Source organism: Megascapheus bottae, chromosome 10 (genome assembly GCF_031878675.1).
Source record: "Megascapheus bottae isolate mThoBot1 chromosome 10, mThoBot2.hap1, whole genome shotgun sequence".
Classification (NCBI taxonomy): Eukaryota; Metazoa; Chordata; class Mammalia; order Rodentia; family Geomyidae; genus Megascapheus; species Megascapheus bottae.
Genome location: NC_143518.1, coordinates 41,533,412 through 41,552,317, shown reverse-complemented (window position 1 = coordinate 41,552,317; position 18,906 = coordinate 41,533,412). Strand labels below are relative to the sequence as shown.

Genomic DNA, 18,906 nt, shown 5'->3' with positions numbered 1-18,906 from the left:
ACTCAGCCTGGGCATTGTCCCTGAGCTTTTTGCTCAAGGATAGCACTCTACTCCTTGAGCCAACATTCCATGTTCGGCTTTTTGCTGGTTAATTGGAGATTAGAATGTGAGACTTTCCTGCTGTCTGGCTTTAAATTGCAATCCTCAGATCTCCCTCTCCTTAGTAGTTAAGATTACAAGTGACAGCTATGGGTGTCTGTATCTTTGTTTTCAAACCGAAAGCTTATTTACCCCCTTTTGCTTATGGCTATCTTCAGGGAAAGAACTTCGTGAGCAGTTTCTCAGAGACTGTTTGTAGGCTTCAGGCTTTCTTTTCTTAATCCTAGCTTTAATGCACAGGTGAAGAAGTTTTAACGAAGTCAGGAAAAATCTTCCACTCTTTTTTTTTTTTGCCAGTCCTGAGACTTGAAGTCAGGGCCTGAGCACTGTCCTTGGGCTTTCTCAAGGCAAGCTCTCTACCAATTGAGCCACAGCACCACATCCTGCTTTTTCTGTATAGGTGGTGCAGAGGAATCGAACCAGGGTCTTTCTTCATGCATGCTAGACAAGCAATCTACCACTAGGCCAAACTCCCTGCTTCCTCCACTCCTTTTATATGCAACTCAGGATAGTAATGATTGCCTCAAAGCATAATGAGGAGAGAAAAACAGGTTTGTTGGGGAAATTGCTAAATATATTCTAGAGGACAACCAAATTTGGCCAAATAAGCTTACATGGCCTCGAGAATCATTCAGAGGGAGTTTACATTGAGAAACTATGTAAGCCAAGGTTATAAGGATGCAAAAGAAAACTGTTGCCTAGTAAAACGTCTCACAAATTTAGGAATAGCTTAATCATGAGTTTGTAGGAACCCCTATCACGCTTTCTCCTTTACGAAGCGTTTATTTATAGCACTTGAGCAACCACCTTATTTTGCAAGTACCAATAGGGGGAGAGGTAGAAACAATCTTTTTTTTCTCCCCCTTAGTCTCAGTAGCTCCCAGCAAAGACCATTTAAGCCGTGGGGTCCTTGGCTGCAGGACTTGGGCCTACCTCCAGGAGGCGCCCGCTAGAGATGGCATAGGGCTGGAAGTGGGCGGACTCTTCCCTCCACGCGCGGGCGAAGAGCCGGACTTGCTAATCCGCCAATGCAGGCACCGCCCACGTCAGGCCTTAAGTGGCCTTAACTCCAGCGTGGTGGGCGCGGCAGATGGTCCAGTTCTTCCTATTGGCACCCAAGGGTCTAAACAGGTATCTGCAGCCAGCACCAGCCCAAGTAATGGAGCATCATCCCGACGGACACCGCCCGCCGACCCGATCCCCGGCGCGCCCCGTTTGTGGGTGGGCTGGCGGCCCGGAGGCTCCAGGAGGGGGGTCCGCGCATGCGTGCACGGAACACTCGCTCCCTTCGCCCTCCCCCGCCATCAGAAGGGGCAAACGCGCCTCCCGCAGGGCTGAGGGATCTTCTGCTGGGTTTCCCCCCCTCCAAACTCTTTCAAGTTAAATTCTCGTTAGGACGAGATTTCCTGATGAGTTTCAACTCATCCACCTGCTTCGGTGTATTTCTCAAAGGGGGGGGGAAAATCCCTCCTCCACCCACAGAGCAAGCCTTGAAAAAGTCCCTCCTGCGCGCCTCCCTCATCGCCACCCAAACTCCTGCCGTGGGTCTCGTGGGCCCTGGCTCATCCCCCACACACCATTTCTTCCTTGCCTTCTTCAGGAAACCTTTCCTGATTAACCCCGGTGGGACCGCAGCCTTCCCCATTACTCGGGAGAGAGCTCAAGGCCAAGGTGAGGGCAGCTGCGGGGCCGCGGCGAGGGGGGGGGCTGCCCGGCCGGCCGGCCGGCCCGGCGGCGCGAGTGAAGGCAGGCGGAGGCTCGGGGACACAGCTGTATTGGGGAGCGGGGGCTCCTACATAGTAGGAGGAGGCACGTCCCAGTCCCGGGGGGCCGAGAACTCTGTACACAACGCGCGCGTGGCCCCAGCCCGGTCCATCCACCCTCCGGCCCGCCGTGCGGCCCGCCCGGGGCCCAGTCCTCCGAGGAAGCCCGGAGGGGCGAGTTAAGGCAGCTTGGCTGGAAGGGAAGGGGGGGAGTGGGAGTCCGGCCGGTTCCCCCTAAAAAGCTGGCTCACCGGGAGGACGAGCTTCGCACCTCCCACTCCCCTCTCGGGGACAGGGGGAAAAGACAATCGACGGTAATAAATAAGCCCGGGGCCAGATCGGGGGCCCCGGGAGACTCGCAGAGTCCAGGAAGGCTGGAGGCGCGGGGCGGAGAGAGCAGTGGCGATCGTCGGGGAAGCGTCCACGAGCGCGGCCTAGGCGGGCTGGAGCCCCGGACGCCCCCCGCCCAACAGCCGCCCCCTTTAGAAGTTAAAATGGCTGCCAGGAGAAGCGGCCCCGACCAGGGGAGATTTGGGAGACAACGGGGCCTTGTCGACGTCGACCCTCTTCGGGGCGCGGCCGCGGTAGCCCTCGGCCCGGCCCAGATATAGGAGGTGTCTCCCGGGCCCCCCGGAGTACCTGGAGGGGCCCCCGGAGGGGACGCGGGTGAGCAGCGCCGGGGGCGCCCGGTGCGTGGGGAACGGCAGGCGGCGGCTCCCCCCGACCCCGAGGCGGGGCGCCGGGGCGGAGAGCGCGGGCCGCGCGGGGGCGGCGGGGGCGGCGGCCTGGCCGTCGGGGGGCACGTCCAGCCGGAGGGGCGGCGCGCACTCCCGGGGGAGCGCTCCCGAGTCCGCGAAGAGCGGGGGGCTGGGGGCCGGCTCGGGCGGGAGCGGCCGGCAGGCGAAGGGGGCCGGGGGCTCGGCGGCCTTGCGCGGCGGCGGCTGCGGGCCGTGCAGGTAGCGCAGCAGCTCCTCCAGCGTGGTCACCTCCACCGCCTGCCCCGGGCAGCCCGGCGGCGGCGGCCTCACCAGCACGCGCGGCGCGGGCCCGCCGGCCGCCTGGCCGCCTCGCGCGCGCCCCGCGCCCTCCTTGGCGTTGTTCCCGTTCTGGTTCCACTCCCACGGGCCCCCGGAGGCGCGGAGGTGTTTGACCGGCAGCTCGGGCGTGGACTCGGGCGTGGGCAAGCAGGCCAGCTCGGGCGGAGGCCCAGCCTCGGCCGGAGGCAGGAAGGTCGTGTAGAGCTGCGGCGTGGGCGCCGCGTCCTCGTCCTTGGGCGGCGGCGGGAGCTCCAGGCCGCCCCCGTGCAGCCGGGCCAGGCTGCGAAGCGAGAGAGGGCGCGGGAGCACCGGCGTCTCCACGTCCTTGTTCCGCCGTCGGTGGGTGCGGCGACACACGCAGGAGACCAAGAGGCCGGAGACCGAGGCGCCCAGGGCGAAGGCTGCGGCCACACTGGCCAGGAGCAGCGGGATGGGGACGGAGCGGGAGGCCGAGGCTGGAAGGAGGTCCCGCCGCACGCCTGCCGGCAGAGAGGGAGGAGGGAGGCTCAGCCCGCGGCCTCCGCGGCCAGTTCTGAACACCGGGACCTCGCAGCCAGGGAACTCCTCCCTGCTCCCACCCCGCCCTGCTGCCCCTCACGTGTAGACCGGGGCGCAGGTGTGGGGAGCTTCCAGCCCATCCTGACCCCTGTAGCCATGCCAAGAACCGCTGCCAAACTGCGTGCAGGGGGCACGGGGCTGGGACGCCCCTGCTCTGGGCCTGAAAGGCCCCACCCAGGCGTTAGTGAGCACCCCACACCAGCCTTAGGATTCTCCAAGCATCGGCAGCCCCACACTGCACTCTGTCCCTCCCACGTAGTCCCCTTACCCTCGGTGTGAGCTCCAAGAGTGGAAGACAGGGGGCCAGGGTGGGCATCACTGGGGGAACTGGGGGTCTCAAGGGAAGGGCCAGGACCCAGAAGCACTGGTGACAGAGACCAGGTCAGAGCCAGTGAGGCTCCTGCTCTCCCACGCAGCCCCCATACAAAGGTTCTCCCTCCTCCCTCCATCTTTGGAATCTAAAGGGCTAAGGGGACAGAACTCTAGTCTCTGCATCCCTCTCTGACGTGGAGGGGCTGGCTGTGCGGAACTTCATTTACTTGTTTAAGTACTATTAAGCACCTGGGCACTGAGCTGGCTGCTGGTATCTGGGGGACACTGGCCCTTTTCTGAGACCATCAGGTGTGCAGGGTGCTGTTTGCTGCTGCCCTTGGCCACAGAGTTGGCTGTATGAGCTGAGCAAGGAAAGGAAACCTCGTACAAGAGAACTCACCATAAGCCGAGTCCCCAGGGCCAGACTGACTACCCGTGGCTCCATCTACGAAGAAAACGGAGGGTAAACATGGGGCAGGAGGAAGCTTCATAAAGAACTGAAGGAGGTGGCTGTGCTACTGAAAGTAAGAAAGACAAAGCCCACTCCTGAGATGCATCTGGGAGAAGCCGTGGCTGTGGCCGTGGCCAGCCTTTTTGGTTTACCTCGACAGTCATCGGGTTCCATGGACTCAGGGTTCCCAGCCTGGTCTGCATCCGCCCTAGAAGGAAAAGGAGGCAGCTCTGTACTTCATCCCCATCTTCTTGCTTAATTTTCAATTCTGTAATTCTTTCTCCAATATATTATTAGTGTATATTAATTGAAGTCTCATTTGATATTTCTATACATGCATATAATATCCTTGGATCAAATTCATCCCCCTATTAATCTTTTTCACTCCCCCTCTCCCTTTCAAATAATTTTAACAGGTTTCATTATTCTATTTTCATACCTGCTCCAGAAGCACTTCAATCATATTCACCCCTCCTTCACCCTCTCTTTTCACCCTCCCAGGCAGACAGCCCCCTACTTTCACACTCCTGTCATCCTCCCTCCCTGCTTCACAGACTTCTTTCTTAGTGGTGGAGAATATTATCCTCAGGGGTGCCTCACTTACCCATCAGGGCCTGTGATATCCACGCAGCCTCTGGAGCTGTGCCATCCACAGTATGGGTCCCGAGAAGCCAGACAACTCCTAGGGAAACTGACTCATGTGAGGCTGGGACCCCCTCCATTCCAGTTACATTCCATTCCACAGCCTTTTTACTCTTAACCTGGCTTATACTGGAAGTTCCCAGCCTCATATTCTCATCCCAATCTCCGCTGTAGGTCTTGGTTGCTATTCACCATTAGAATGTTCTCAGTACCCGTTTACCCCAAACATCCCCTAAATTTCCTTGCCACCCTCCAGCCCATTCTGTGCTCTTATTAGCCCAGGGAGCCTAGCAGAGCCACTGGATCTCAGGCCCTTCTCACCTCTGACAGGCCCCATGGCGGGCACAGCGGCTCAGAGGAAGGTAGACAATACAGCCAGAGAAGGCCACAAAAAGTCTGTGACCCTCTGTGTCGAGCTCCAGCCCTATAATCCGTCGTGCTGTTTGGGCTGCCCGCTTCCCACTGCACCTAGGGTGAGGCCATAAGGAATCAAAATGCAGCAGGTGAGGCTCCTTGTTCCCCGAGACAGTTGATGAAACAGGAGGGGAGGTCACAAACTAAGCTGCATGGCCTGTGACCAGGCCTTCTCACCATGCTCCTTTCTCTACCCACAGCTCCTATCCCATCAAAACCATCATTGGAATTTCTAGTCCATTCCCACACAGCCATCTGCCACCTCCCAGCCCACCTCTCCCCTCAGAAAGCAGCTCTCCAAAGACTCACCGGGAGGGGCTGTAGGCATCAATCTCTTCCAGTAGGATGGGCTCAGGTTCCCCGGATTGCCCCCCTGGGGGCAGCACCTTGAGCACTGTCCCATCATTGGAGCCAAGGAACAGGACGGTGGTGTTACTATGGGGGCCAGCCATACCGTCCACAGCTACCTGGGTCAATAGCGCCCTGGAGTGATAGGCCTTGGGTGAGGGCAACCTGTCTAGCTGAGGGTTAGAACCCCAGGTTCCCACCCCAGTATCCTTCCCATGCACCCTCTGGGCTCCCTTCTTAGATCTCTCCCTTCTGCCTTCACGAGGTGTTATGCCCACCAATGGAATATATATCTTGTAGAGCCAGAGCAAGAAGAGAGTGGCTAAGGACAGGAGGCAGTGGTGAGTGTTTCGTAGCCCCATACCTGTTACTGAGAGTGAGGAGAGGCTGATGGGTGGCAGGTGGCACAGCGGGGTCTAGCAGTGGGTGAGCCTTGATGAAAGTCAGGACATCATCAGGGAGGTCTTGAGAAGAGGAGAACAAGGCTGCGCTTCCCACACCTGCACAGGACCCTGGCCTAGAGGGCACATGGGAAGGTGCCGCCTTAGGGCAAGGAAGCTGAGCCCCTCCTTTGAGCCTTAGCCATCTCAGGCCTTCTCCTAATCCCATCTTGGGAGGAGAAACTGCTCACTTCTGCCCCTGCAAAAGCCACCCCCATCCTGGGTACCTGGGTGAAGGGACCCTGTCCTCAGACACAGGGGTCCAGGCCCCATCCAGACTCCTCTGCTCCTTGAACTTGCCCTCAAACCCACGCTCAACATCATCCAGGTAGAAGGCGCAGACTGCAGAGCCAGGAATGCTGAGGAAGCCAGAAAAGATGCAGGATGAAAGAAAGGGCCTACAAAGTTCCTGCCAGGTAAGAAGAGTAGACTCTTCTTGTACTATGCCAGGAGGCAGAGCCTGGGCTGCAGCAGCCACTGGCTGCCATGCTAGGAGAAGGAGAAGGAGTAGGGGAAGAGAAAGAGGAAGGAGGACGAGGAGGAAGAGGAGGAGGAGGAGGAGGAGGAGGAGGAGGAGGAGGAAAGAAAGGTGGGCAGAACAGGAAACGTGTGTCTGAAGTGTCCCCTCACTGTTTCCAACAACAGGGTTCGAGAGGGGTGTTTGCATTTTGGCAGGACAAGGGACAGATTCAGCACTAGTCAGCCTAGTACCAACCTATTGGCCTGAGTGGTGAAGATGCCAAAGAGAGCAGAGCGACCATGCAGGTTCACAGGCCCGGTCAAGGCCTGCAGGACGTCAAAGTAGAAGGTGGAGTCCCCCGGAACAGAGCAGTTTAGCCGCAGCTTGAGGAAAGATGTCCAGTGGCGGTCCAAGGCTCGAGGTGAGCCCCCCATGTCCCGCTTGCATACCCGCGCCACCCGGGAGAACTGCACCTGCCGGGAAGAGCAGTGGAGAGCCATGGGGCCAGTGGCTGAGAGGAACACGGTGCATGCGCAATCAACACCAAGAAGCAAATGCTGGGGACAGGGGAATTACGTATATATTTAAGTGAAAATGCTATCCATTTTAAATGATAAGTATGTAAAAGTATGAATAATTGGTAACCTGAAAAACTCAAGGCCTAGGCACTGTCCCAGAACTCTTACTTTTATGCTCAAGACTACCACTTGTGCTTTTTCTACCTCTTTTGAGCCACAGCATCACTTCTGGTTTTCTGGTGGTTAGTGAGAGATAAGAATCTCACAGCACCACTTCTAGCTTTTTCTATGTATGTGGTACCGAGGAAGCGAATCCGGATCTTCATACATGCTAGGCAAGCACTCTACCACTAGGCCAAATTCCCGGCCACCATGTGCTTCTTTAAAACTAATTATAATTGGCCGGGAATTTGGCCTGGTGGTAGAGTGCTTGCCCAGAATGCCTGAAGACCCAGGTTCGATTCCTCGGTACCACATCATAGAAAAAGCCGGAAGTGGTGCTGTAGCTCAAGTGATAGAATTCTAGCCTTGAGAAAGTCCAAGGACAGTGCTCAGGCCCTGAGTTCAAGCCCCAGGACTAGCAAAAAAAAAATTATAAGCAGGGAGTCCATGCCTCATGCCTGTAATCCTAGCTGATATGAGGAACCCAGTTCAAAGCCAGTTGGGGAAGGAAAGTCCATAGACTCTTTATATTTCCAATTAACCACCAGAAAACCCCAAGTGGCTCTATGGTACTAGATTTGATCAATAAGGCTGAAAGGCCCTGAGTTCCAGCCTCAGGAGTAGCCCCCCCCCCAACCCCACCACCAAAAAATAAATGGTGAAAGAGTCACAGCTCAGGGGGAATGATGTGAGGGGTCCATCTGCATGAGGCTCATAGCCTCTGTCAGGGCAGACAGCTGGGAGCCAAAGTTGGGGACTCAAGAGTGCAGGAGATTGTGTGCTAGAGATTAGGACCAAAAGCTTTCCCTCCACTTCAACGGGCTCCTCAGAAGCAACAGGATGCTCCAGCTCCCCACCCCTGGTGCCCATCTCCTTACCCTCCCCAGCCGGGCATCCTCCACAGAGACCTCACGGAAGAAGAAGTAAACATGGTCTCCATGTTCCAAGGCATGGACAAAGTGTGGCTCTAGGGGTGGGGCCAGAAAGGGGAGGGAAGAGCATTTATATACCTGCGAAGAAAGTCCTGGCTGCACACCCTCTCCTCTCGGCAAATATCCTCCCACTGTTCCCTCCACAACCCACCCCAGTACAGGCTCCCTCCTTGAGGCAGGCCCTGACCTCGGAGCCACTTGGAGTCATACTTGGCAGAGCGGAGCGGGGGCTGAGGCCCAAGGCTTCGGTAAACCACAGCATCACTGGCCTGGAAGTCTGCCGCGGTGGCTGAGTACAGACTTCCCTCTGTGGAAGGGGAGGCAGGGTGAGGGAGGGCTCAGTCTGTTCCCTGCCTGCTATGTGGGCCACCCACACACCACCTAGGACTAGTCCTGGCCCCTTCCTCAACCCCTCCACTCAGGGACACAAGGAAAAAGACCAAGTTGGGAGAGGAGTTAAGCTGGGAGCTCCCTCCAGCCACATGCCTGGTCCTCACACGCCCAGGTGCACACCTGCAAAGATGGCCACATTGGACTGGGTGGCATCAAAGGGGCATCGAGCTTGCCCACTCAGCTCCTCACCCTCCTGCCGCAGTGAAGTTACCTGGAGACAGACAGAGCAGGTGCCTAGAACCCTGGGTCCTGGAATCTGGCTCTGCAGACCACTCTCCTGTCCCCCTGCCTCCTTCCCCAAACCCTCGGAATCCCTGCACCCCAGGCATGCCCATTCCCAAACCCCAGGCCCTTCCCACCAAACTGATTGCTCTACCTCACCCCACCCCAAACCTCCTTTGTACCCCATAGCTGCGGCACACGGGGCTGAATGAGTTTGTTCCACAGGCCAAGAGTGTGTGGGAGTCCCAGGGAACGAGAACACGAATATAGTTGTAGCACTCGTCCTAGAAAACCGGAAATTCTAGGTTAGTGCTAGGGGACTACTGGACTGAGAGTAGGGGGGTCACAGGAAGTAGGGTTACTACCCTTAAGCCAATCACAACAATCTGGGCCAAAGTCCCAACTAAGCTATTTGTTTTCCTGTGGCCTCAGGCAGGTCATCTGGTCTCGCAGAGACTAACTTTTCTTTTTCTTTTCTTTTCTTTCTTTCTTTCATTCTTTTTTTTTTTTTTTTGGTGGGTCATGGGGCTTGAACTCAGCTTGGGCATGTCCCTGAGCTCTTTAGCTCTTCAGCTCAAGGCTACTGCCTAACCCTGGGTCTGGGCACTGTCCCTGAGCTCTTCAGATTAAGGCTACCACCCTGCCATTGAGCCAAGCCCCACTTCCAGTTTTCTAGAGGTTAACTGGAAATAAGAGTCTCAGGTCCTTTTGTGCCCGAGCTGGCTTTGAACGTTGATCCTCAGATCTCAGCCTCCAGAGTAGCTAGGATTGTAGGTGTGAGCCCCTGCGCCCAGGTTCTTTCTTTTTTTTGGGGGGGGGAGAGTGGGGGAAGGGTTTTGGTTGTGGGGCTTAAACTCAGGGTGTTGTCCCTGGGCTCTTTTGTTCAAAGCTACCACTTTGAGCCACAGTGTCATTTCCAGTTTTCCCATGGTTAACTGGAGATAAGAATCTCATGGACCTTCTTGTCTGAGCTGCCTTTGAACTGGGATCCTCAGATCTCAGTCTCCTGAGTTGCTAGGATTATGGGCGTGAGCCACTCACTGGCACCCAGCTTACTTTTCTTTTTATTCTGGGGTGTGCAAAGGGAAATAAGCAAGAGTTCTCATTCCTTCCCACTGTCCTCTGTGGGCCGGGAGGGAGAGACGATAAGAAATTGGTCATGGCAGAGGACCACCACGCCAGATCGCGTCCTGGCCTCACCGTCAGCCTCCCACGCACTGCACAGTTGTCCACATCTTGGCTTCTCCACGTTAGATACTGAAGGGAGAAATAAAAGAGGGGAAACCGTGGGGCCATCTTGACCTCTCCTCACATTACAGCTGCTTTCAGCTCCTTCTCCCCACCCTCATGACCCCCCGGGGAACTTTCTCAGCCTCTTCTCCAGGCCTGCACCTCCTCCCACAAGTAGCTCCTCACCTTGTTGGGCACCAGCCCCTCCCCTTCTTCCTGGGCTTGAAGATCGAAGGAGAAAACGTGGTCCCTGAAGGGGTAGTAAGGAGGGATCAGGGCTGAGCCAACGTACCCTGCCTGAGCTCTTTACCCCCACCTTGCCCCTCATCACCTGCTCAGGGACAAACCACAGGGACCTCCTACCCCTAGCCTTCCCTTTACTCCATGCCTTGGCATTTGTGCACTGGGTCCAAGCATGTCCATGTCCTATGGCTTGTGCACCTGCATGTGTCCCCTGCAAGATGCTACAGTGGCCATGCAGGTCCCATGTCTGCCCAGGAGCATGCATGTGTGCCCCACAACTGGGCCTCAGCCAGTTTACCGGGCAGCCACTAGCAAGGTCCGGTTCAAGGTCAGGAATCTCTGAAAGTCCAACCCAAGTTCTGCAGCCACAGCATCATCCTCCAGGCCCCGGAACCAAGTTAATGGGGAAGTACCTAGAGGACACAGAGAAGTGGACTGCTCAGAACAGCCAGGATGCCTCCCTCTTCCTCAATTCCCTCTCCAATCAGTGACAAACAGTGGCGATGTAAATGAAGAGGGGCCCAAAAGCCACTCATAAAGATAATACCAGTAAGCCGGAAGCCAGTGGCTCATGCCTCTGATCCTAGCTACTGAGGAGGCTGAGATCTGAAGACCGAGGTTGAAAGCCAGTGTGGGCAGGAAAGCCCATGAGACTCTTATCACCAATTAACCACCAAAAAGCTAGAAGTGGAACTGTGTATTAAGTGGTAGAGCATGAGCCTGGATCAAAAACAGCTCAGGGTCGTTGCTCAGGCAGGACGCACCCACCCCCAACAGCACATATTAATAGTACCAGTAACTATGAGCACTTAATTTCTTCCAAGCACTTGATTAGTACATCTTTATTCTTTTTTTATTTCTTTCGTGCTGGTTCTGGGGGTTGAACACAGGGCCTGGCACTGTCCAGTAGCTGTTGAGTTCAAGGCTAGTGCTCTGCCATTTGAGCCACAGCTTGGGGTCATACAGCATTTTATATGTACGATCTCATTGAGTACACAAACCCTCTGAGATAGGTACTCAATATTGGCCCATTTCACAGAAGAGGAGCATAAGTTTGGGGGCATCAAGGAACTTATGAGCTCATTTGGGTTAGTCTGTCTATAGTCTGTCTAATTCCAGAGCTGAGCCTAGTTCCTTTTTTTTTTTTTCTTCAATGCCATCCCTGGGGCTTGAACCACAGCACCACTTCTGGCTTTTTCTGCTTCTCTGGTATTAAGGAATCAAACCTAGTACTTCATGCATGTTAGGCAAGCACTCTACCACTAAGCCAGAGTCCCAGAACCACAGTTCCTTCTTGAGACTACCAGTTCCTTCTCAGGCCCCCCTTGCACTTGTACACTGTTCCATCTGGAGCAGGAGAATTTAACTCTCTCATTTCTCCCAGACCTTTTTCTGCACACTCCCCTCAAAGCTGTTCTCAGGCCACCTAAGCCCTCTAAAACTTCTGCCCCCACCCCCATCTCTCTTTCCCCTTTGTGCAGATTGATCTCTGGGCCTGGGTGCTATCCCTGAGCTCTTCAGCTCAAGTGTACTACCCTACCCTTTAAGTCATGGTGCCACTTCCAGTTTTCTGGTGGTTAATTGGAGATAAGAGTCTCATGGATGGGGGCCGGGAGTTTGGCCTAGTGGTAGAGCTCTAGCCTTGAGAAAGTCCAAGGACAGTGCTCAGGCCCTGAGCTCAAGCCCAGGACTGGCAAAAAAAAAAAAAAAAAAAAAAAAAAGAGTCTCATGGACTTTTTAGTGCTGGAGCTGGCTTTGAACCTCAATCCTCAGATCTCAGCTTCCTGAGTAGCTAAGATCACACTGAGCCTGGCTTGTTAGCTATTGTTAGCGTATTAGCTTGTTATCTATCCTCTAACAACTACCTCCAGTATCTCAGCTAGAATTTCTCCTTCCTTAAAATTACTCCAAGTCTTACATATAACTGGGCTTGGTGGTACACACCTGTAATCCCAGCACTTGGGAGGCTGAGGTAGGAGGATCACGAGTTCCAAGCCAGCCTGGGCTAGACAGACAGTGAGACCCTAATCTCAAAAAAAGATTTTTTAAAAAAAGAGACCAAAACAGCAATAACAAACAAAACCCCAATTATATAAGCAAGGGCGTGTAAACAGATACAAATTTTAGAAAAAAAAAAAGAGGGGTTTGTGATTTCTATTACTGGTCATACAACTATTAGATAGTGAGGCAAGAATTGTTGGGAACTACTGCAGTAGTCACAGGCCTTCACTTTGTAGCCAAAAATAACACAAACAAATATAAAATATTTACTTCATGCCAGACTGTGTTCTCAACACTTTACTTCATTTGTACCTATTACCTCATTTAATATCTAAATAACTCTATAAGGTAGAATACTATTATTATTATCTTCATTTTACAGATGAGGAGACTGAGGCAAAGAGAAGTCAGATAACCTTAACAAAGGTCAGATAGCTAATAACCAGCTTAGCAAATATTCAAGGTTTAGTCTGGCTGAGAGCTCAAATTCTTTTTGTTTTGTTTTGTTAGTAGGGTTTTTCTGTGTTGCTCAAGTTGGCCTTGAACTTGAAATCCTTTTGTCTCAACCTGGGGATTACAAGAGTGTACTATCATAAATGGCAAAAAACATGTGTGTGTGTGTGTGTGTGTGTGTGTGTGTGTGTATGTGCGCAGGCGCACGCACGTGCGTGCACGCGCCAGTCCTGGGGCTAGAACTCAAGGCCTGAGCACTGTCCCTGAGATTTTTTGCTGAAGGTTAGAACTCTACCACTTTTTCTTTTTTGGTCAGTTACAGATCTTGAACTCGGCCTAGGTGTTGTCCCTCAGCTTATTTGTGCTCAAGGTTAGCGCTTTATCACTTAAGCCACAGCACTACTTCTGGGTTTTGAGCAGTTAATTGGAGATAAGAGTCTCTCTTGGGGACTTTTCTGCCCTGGCTGGCTTCAAACCATAATCCTCAGATCTCAGCCTCCTGAGGAGCTAGAATTACTGGTGTGAGCCACCAAGTTCCCAGCCACTCTACCACGATGAGTTGCAACTCTACTTCCTTTTTTTTTTTTTTTTTTTTTTGGCTGACGAGAGGTTCATGGATTTTCTTGCCCAGGCTGGCTTTGAACCTTGATCCTCAAATCTCAGCCTCTTGAGTAGCTAGGATTACAGGCGTGAACCACAGGCATCCAGCAAAAGCTCATATTCTCAAATGATGCTGTCTCTAAATGCAGATGCAGACCCCAGGATGAGAAGGTACTGATGTCAGGTACCAGCTCGCTCTGTTTCTTCCCCTCTGTGGGTCCAGCTTCCTGCTTCTTAGGGCCTTCCTGTACCTTGCCTCCCACACAGGAGTCTCAGTCTCCCCTGGTATGGAGAGGGGTGAGGTGGGTAGAGGGCACTCACCTTGCAGGTCAGAGGTCAACAGAGGAAGGGGGTCCTGGGGAAAGATGGCCTGGGTGTGGGGAAGTGAGAGCAGCAGCAGCAGCAGCAGTAGCAGCAAGGGCATGAGGTAGGGGGCTCGGGGCATCCTGTGCGGGGCAGCTCAGGCCCCAGGGGGTGGCCCCTCACCCATAAGCTGGTCCTGAAAGGGGAGACAGAAAAGAGGGGGAAGGGACCCTTTCCTTCTATCTCTGTTGCAGGCTCTTTCCCAAGCCTGGTCTATCCCCAGAAGACCTTGTCAGGTGGAGGTTAAAGCCGTCAACATGGCACTGCCCCAGTGCCAACCAGCTGTCACTGTCACTCAAGGCTCTTCCCTCTCCAACTGGCCCAAACTGGCTGGTTTGAGGCCTGCCGGCATGACCCCAGGTAAGGACAGGACATACTAGCTTCTTCTCCCCCTCCCAGCCTTCTCACTCCGCCTTCCCTCTTCTCTCCTGACTGGCTCTGGGACATTTGGTAGGTGACACCTCCTGGCCCCCCTTGTGCTAGCCCCTTCTCAAGCTATAATTAGACACTGAAGCCTTAAAATTATAAATAGTGACTCCTTGGCACGGGGAGGAGGTAGAGGGCACCAAGTCTACGACTTTCCCCTCCCAGACCCCAACAGCACTCTGGGAGCAATGCAGGCACCATGCCCAGTCCATGCAACTCCTTCACCCCTCTCTAGGGGTGAGGAAGACCAGAATGCAGGGACAGAATGCAGGGGGCATTGTCCTAGTCCATATTTCAGGGGTCCTCCCAGTGCTAGGGAAGAAGCTGGGCAGGGAGGGAGAGGGGGGCGACAATCTTGGCCAAAAATGAATCTGCATCAAAGCCAGATCAGAGGCTAAATTTAGCCTCTGGCTGCAGCTGTCTCCTGGACCACTGGGCCCCCTCCCAGCCTCTCTAGCCCCTTATTCCCTCCCTGGCTCACAAGGACTTGATTTGGAGAGAACAGACCCTCCCTCCCCTCTTCCTCAACTATGAGGAGCCAGGGATAGAAGAGACTGGTGAAGCTTAATAGCTCAATGTGCCTCTCTTTTCCTTTCTTCCCTCATTGGGCTGCCTCTGAAATTGAAATATAAATAATTCAATGACAGGCAATTGTAGCCCAAAGTCCAGAGAAAGACGGCTATGGTGGAAGGAATGATGAGACAGGTCTCATTTCCACTCACCAGCCTTCCCCAGCCGCTGGCTGACCCTGGCTGGATCCCACAGTGGGAGGCGGACATGAGCTCCCTGCCTTTCCCTGACATTGAAATGAGGGTCTGAGGAGGCTCCCGGAAATCAGGTCAAGAAGGGGGAAGCATCTTTCTTTTGTGAACAGATCGCGGCAAGCAAGCCATAGTTGCCAAGCCCATGTCCCCTCTAAAGGAGAAACCATGCGTTTCGAGCCCAGTCTCTTTCCTTCTCCCCAGTAATTCTGCTGTTGAAGCCAGGACCCATTGTCCCCCACCCCCAATCTAGCGTCAGTGGTGGGGAGGCTGACGTCAGATGGAGCCCCATGAGAGGCGGAGGAAGGGAAGGGGTAGAAACACCTAATGATGACCCCTGTTCCCCAGAGGCAGAGCAGTCAGCTAGCTAACGACCCTCCGGTGTGGCAAAGCCGCTAGACTCCATCTCTCCCGCAGCCCAAGATTCCGGATGCAGATGCTCCCAGGAGAAGAAAAAGGGACACAGCTCGTCTCCTGTGCTCCTCTACCTGCCCCCCCTCAAGTTGCCCAGGGCAACTGGTATCTTCACCCTGGAAACAACTTTGGTCTCTGACAAGTGGGGAGAATAGCCAGACCCTCTTCCTGCCCCCCTGGCAAGTGCCTGCCCGCACCCCCTGCCCTCAGGAATGGGGTGCCCTTTCCTTACCTGGGGTGGTGAGTCCTGTGGGGGACTGGAAGGGGCTTAGGAGACCTCTGACCTGGCAGAAGAAGGGACAAAAGGGAAAAAGACTAAGTTACACTTTTCCTTAACACATCCCTTAAAAGTCAATGTGAGAATTCAGGCAAAGTCTGCCAAGGCTAGTATTGGGGAGCTGCTACTTTGGGAGGGGGGGAACCGCGTGGGTGAGGAGAGGGGTGCTGACATTTAGTTCTGATGACAAAGGCACTGACATCTTCACGCTGAGGAGAGCCCCTAGCCAGAAACTGCTGAAACCTGGGGACCAGCCTTGGGAGAAGGGGTGACCAGGGGAGTTTGTGGGACGCCGTGACCACTCCCGTGTTGAAACCTTCAGCATCCAACAGCATTCTCAGCAAAAAAGCGCCTAGCTGGGGACAATAGAGGCTAATTTACATCTCATTTGCATGCTCTTCATTTCCAGGCAAAATGCTCTGATAGCAAGCACCCCTTCACACACACACACACACACACACACACACACACACACACACACACACACACACACACACACACACACACACACACACACACCCGGTCCCTTCTGAAGAAAGCAGGCCCTGCCCCCCTTCCACCAACCTCTCCCAACACTGCCCCCCACGCACACTTTAGGCTGGATTAGTCCAGCCTCTAAAAACACTTGGTTGGCCTTTGCCGTGGCCCAGGAGACTCCACTGTGCTACATCTTTAAGAGGACTTCCCATAGCTGCTTGGGGGAAGCAGCATCTGGGTGGCTCCCACCCAACCTCGGGTCTGGAGGGGGAGAGGCTTACAGTGACTTGGAGGAAGCCCAGAAGCACACCTGGCCACTCTTTGCGCCTCTTTCAGATCCCCCAGACTGGGAGAAGGACCCAGCCCTTCTCTCTGTGGGGCCAGCAGCCACCTCTGGGGAGTGGCCGAGGTCACACAGCCAGAGTCTAGCGGAGCTGGGGAAGGGACGCAGGAGGCCGGGCTGGGGACAATGGCAGGAAGCCCTCAGACTGGTCTCCCGCCTCAGCCCACCTTCCTTAGGGGGGCGTCGGGGGTGCGCTGGGGAGTCCACAGCGCAGATGGGCTTCGCTCTCCAAGACCTTTCCCCTCCGCCCTCCGGCGCTCGGCACCTATCCTCCCTCCCACCCAGCCCCCAACCGGGAGAATCCAGGTGTCCCCAGCTTCGCGAGCGGCGGGGCTTCGGGCCAGGGGCTCGACGTCGCCCCCTCACTGAAGCTAAGGAGGGGCGGGTAGCCGAGTCTGGGCCGGGACCGGGTCCCAGAGCCACGTTAGCGGGAGGAGGGGCTGGAGGGGCCTGCAGGCGCCGAGCGGCGGGGACCGAGCGGGGGTGGGGAGGCGGGGGCGGGTCTCCCCGGCCAGGGAAGCGGCGCCAGCAGCCCGAGCACTGCCGAGGGCGGGCCCGGGCCCCAGGCCGGCGCGGAGCGGGGTCGCTGAGCGGCGGTGCCGTCGCACGCTCGGTTCTCCCGCTGGGGAAGACGAGTCTTAACAAAGCCCCGGACCGAGTCGGGGGCGAAGGAAGGAGATGGGAGCTGAGACGGACGCTTCTCGGGAGCCCCGAACCCCGACTCTGCTCAAGCCGATCCCCCCCAGGGAGTGCTCGGACTCCTGCCTGCACAAGGACGAAGGCGCAGCCGTGACACCAAAGTCCGAACGACGCCTCGCCCTTGGCATCCCTGCGGGCGCGTCGAGAGTCCGGCCCTCCGCGGGTCTCGGAGCCGTACTTTTCCCCGCGGGGGAGGCAGGGGGCCAGGCTTCCCACCCTCCGCACCGTGCGCGCCTCAAAAAAGAAAAAAAAAATCCGCCTTCGTGCTCCAGGAGTCTTGCAGAAAGGCGACTCGAGAGAGATGAGCGGGAAGCGGAGCGCGGACCCTGCGCCCAGCGGTGCGGTCGGGGGCTCCGCCACGGACGCCTTCGCCCCCCAGCACCCAACTCCGCGGACCCCCTCTGCAAGCCGCGATCACGGCGCTCCGGCACCGTGGAAGCCAGACCCCGACCTGCGAGCGGCCCCCGCCACTCCCCCATCTCCCGATTCCTGCCCCGGGGTACTTGCTCGAGATCCGGGTCGGTGGAATCGAGATCGACGCGGGCGGTCAGCAGCTCCGCGCCGTGCAGAGTTCGAAATCCGTGACGGGAGCTTAGGTGAGAGGTGATGAGCGTCCCGGTCGAATGGTACTTGGATCTGGACGCCCAGACGCTGTCGGGTTCTGAGAGCCCAGGGTTCGAGTCGCAGCCCCCACTCCTCGGCGGATCCGCGGAGGAAAACAATGCGACCGCCCGGAGCTCTGGGCTCGGCCCCAGCCGCCCCGCCCGCCTCCTGGCAGGACCCGCCTCCTGCCCGCCTCTAGGTTGCTCCAACCAATCGCAGCTTCAGGGGTCGCCTAGACTCCGCCTTCTCTCTACCTTTCCACCAATAGAATTGCGCAGGGGCGGAGCTCCAGAAGCTCCGTCCACCCAGAGGGCTGAACCTGGAGGGTGAGACTGGGGCGAGATGGAGAGACCCCACGGACAGTCGCCCAGACCCTCCCCCACCCCGACAGAAGAACACACACACCGAAACAGACAAGCTGACAGAGCAGAGGCCCGGGGGAGAAATGTCATAAGGGAGGAGGGAGAAAAAGCTGAGAGAAATAGAGACAGGAAACCTGGGGGCCTCGAATGGGCTGGGCTGTCAGAGCCTGCGCGGTCCTCCCCCATTTCCCCTCAATGGCTTTAGCGACTCTGCTCCCTAGGGATGTCTCCTGCTTCTCCTCTCCTCTGCCCCAACCCCCCCATTCCTCCTCTATATGCTTTTACCTCTGCATCCCTATGTGCCAACTCTAGCTCATCCTGATCCCAGTAGGAAGGCCTACCTTATACTTGGGGGCTTGAGGCCTGGGAAAGGAAAGAGAGTGACGTCGGGAGGTTTTTCTTGTCCCTATCACCTCTTCCCTTCCCATCTCTATAGTCAAAGCAGGATGGACTTCGGCCACCATACCCAAGTCAGGAAACTAGGGTGTTGGTAGTCAGACTATTGGCTGATGAAAGAAGACAGGTGAGAGGGCTGAAGCCAAAAGAGACATGGAACCTAGCCTAACTGATTCAGAGACATATAGAAGGAAGAGCCACTCCGGAGTTCTAAGAAACATAAAGTGACCAGCTATCCTGTATTCATTCTCCACCATCAGCACAAGCTTAGTGGCATCCCAAAACTCCTAAGAGGACACTGAACATCCCTCCAATTAGCAAAACTGCTCCTCCATGAAGACCCTTTGATTTTGGGAATGTCAATAAGGGAGAATAAGGCTACTTCAGATAGTACTGTTGGCATCCACCTTAATATTTGCTGCTAAAGATTCTTCCCTATGTGGGGCTGGAACAAAAGACATGCTCAAAATTCCCAGGAAAGTAGGTGGCCTGGGAGACATTGGCATT

The 18,906-nt window shown here is 55.6% G+C and overlaps 1 protein-coding gene across 1 annotated transcript; it reads right to left on the bottom strand.

The window, feature by feature from the left end:
* Nucleotides 1–9: 9 nt before the first annotated feature.
* Nucleotides 10–17,772, bottom strand: Sema6c (semaphorin 6C). Its single transcript, XM_090341037.1, has 20 exons — nucleotides 17,546–17,772; nucleotides 15,475–15,526; nucleotides 13,600–13,777; nucleotides 10,523–10,637; nucleotides 10,168–10,231; nucleotides 9,952–10,008; nucleotides 8,934–9,035; nucleotides 8,650–8,740; nucleotides 8,324–8,443; nucleotides 8,083–8,171; nucleotides 6,780–6,997; nucleotides 6,292–6,423; nucleotides 5,989–6,141; nucleotides 5,586–5,759; nucleotides 5,184–5,330; nucleotides 4,825–4,902; nucleotides 4,373–4,428; nucleotides 4,170–4,214; nucleotides 3,726–3,821; nucleotides 10–3,378 (listed from the first exon to the last, which is right to left on the bottom strand). Exons 3-20 carry the CDS (start codon nucleotides 13,721–13,723, stop codon nucleotides 2,345–2,347), a joined length of 2,895 nt encoding a protein of 964 aa, XP_090197163.1. The 5' UTR covers nucleotides 13,724–13,777; nucleotides 15,475–15,526; nucleotides 17,546–17,772; the 3' UTR covers nucleotides 10–2,344.
* Nucleotides 17,773–18,906: the final 1,134 nt, after the last annotated feature.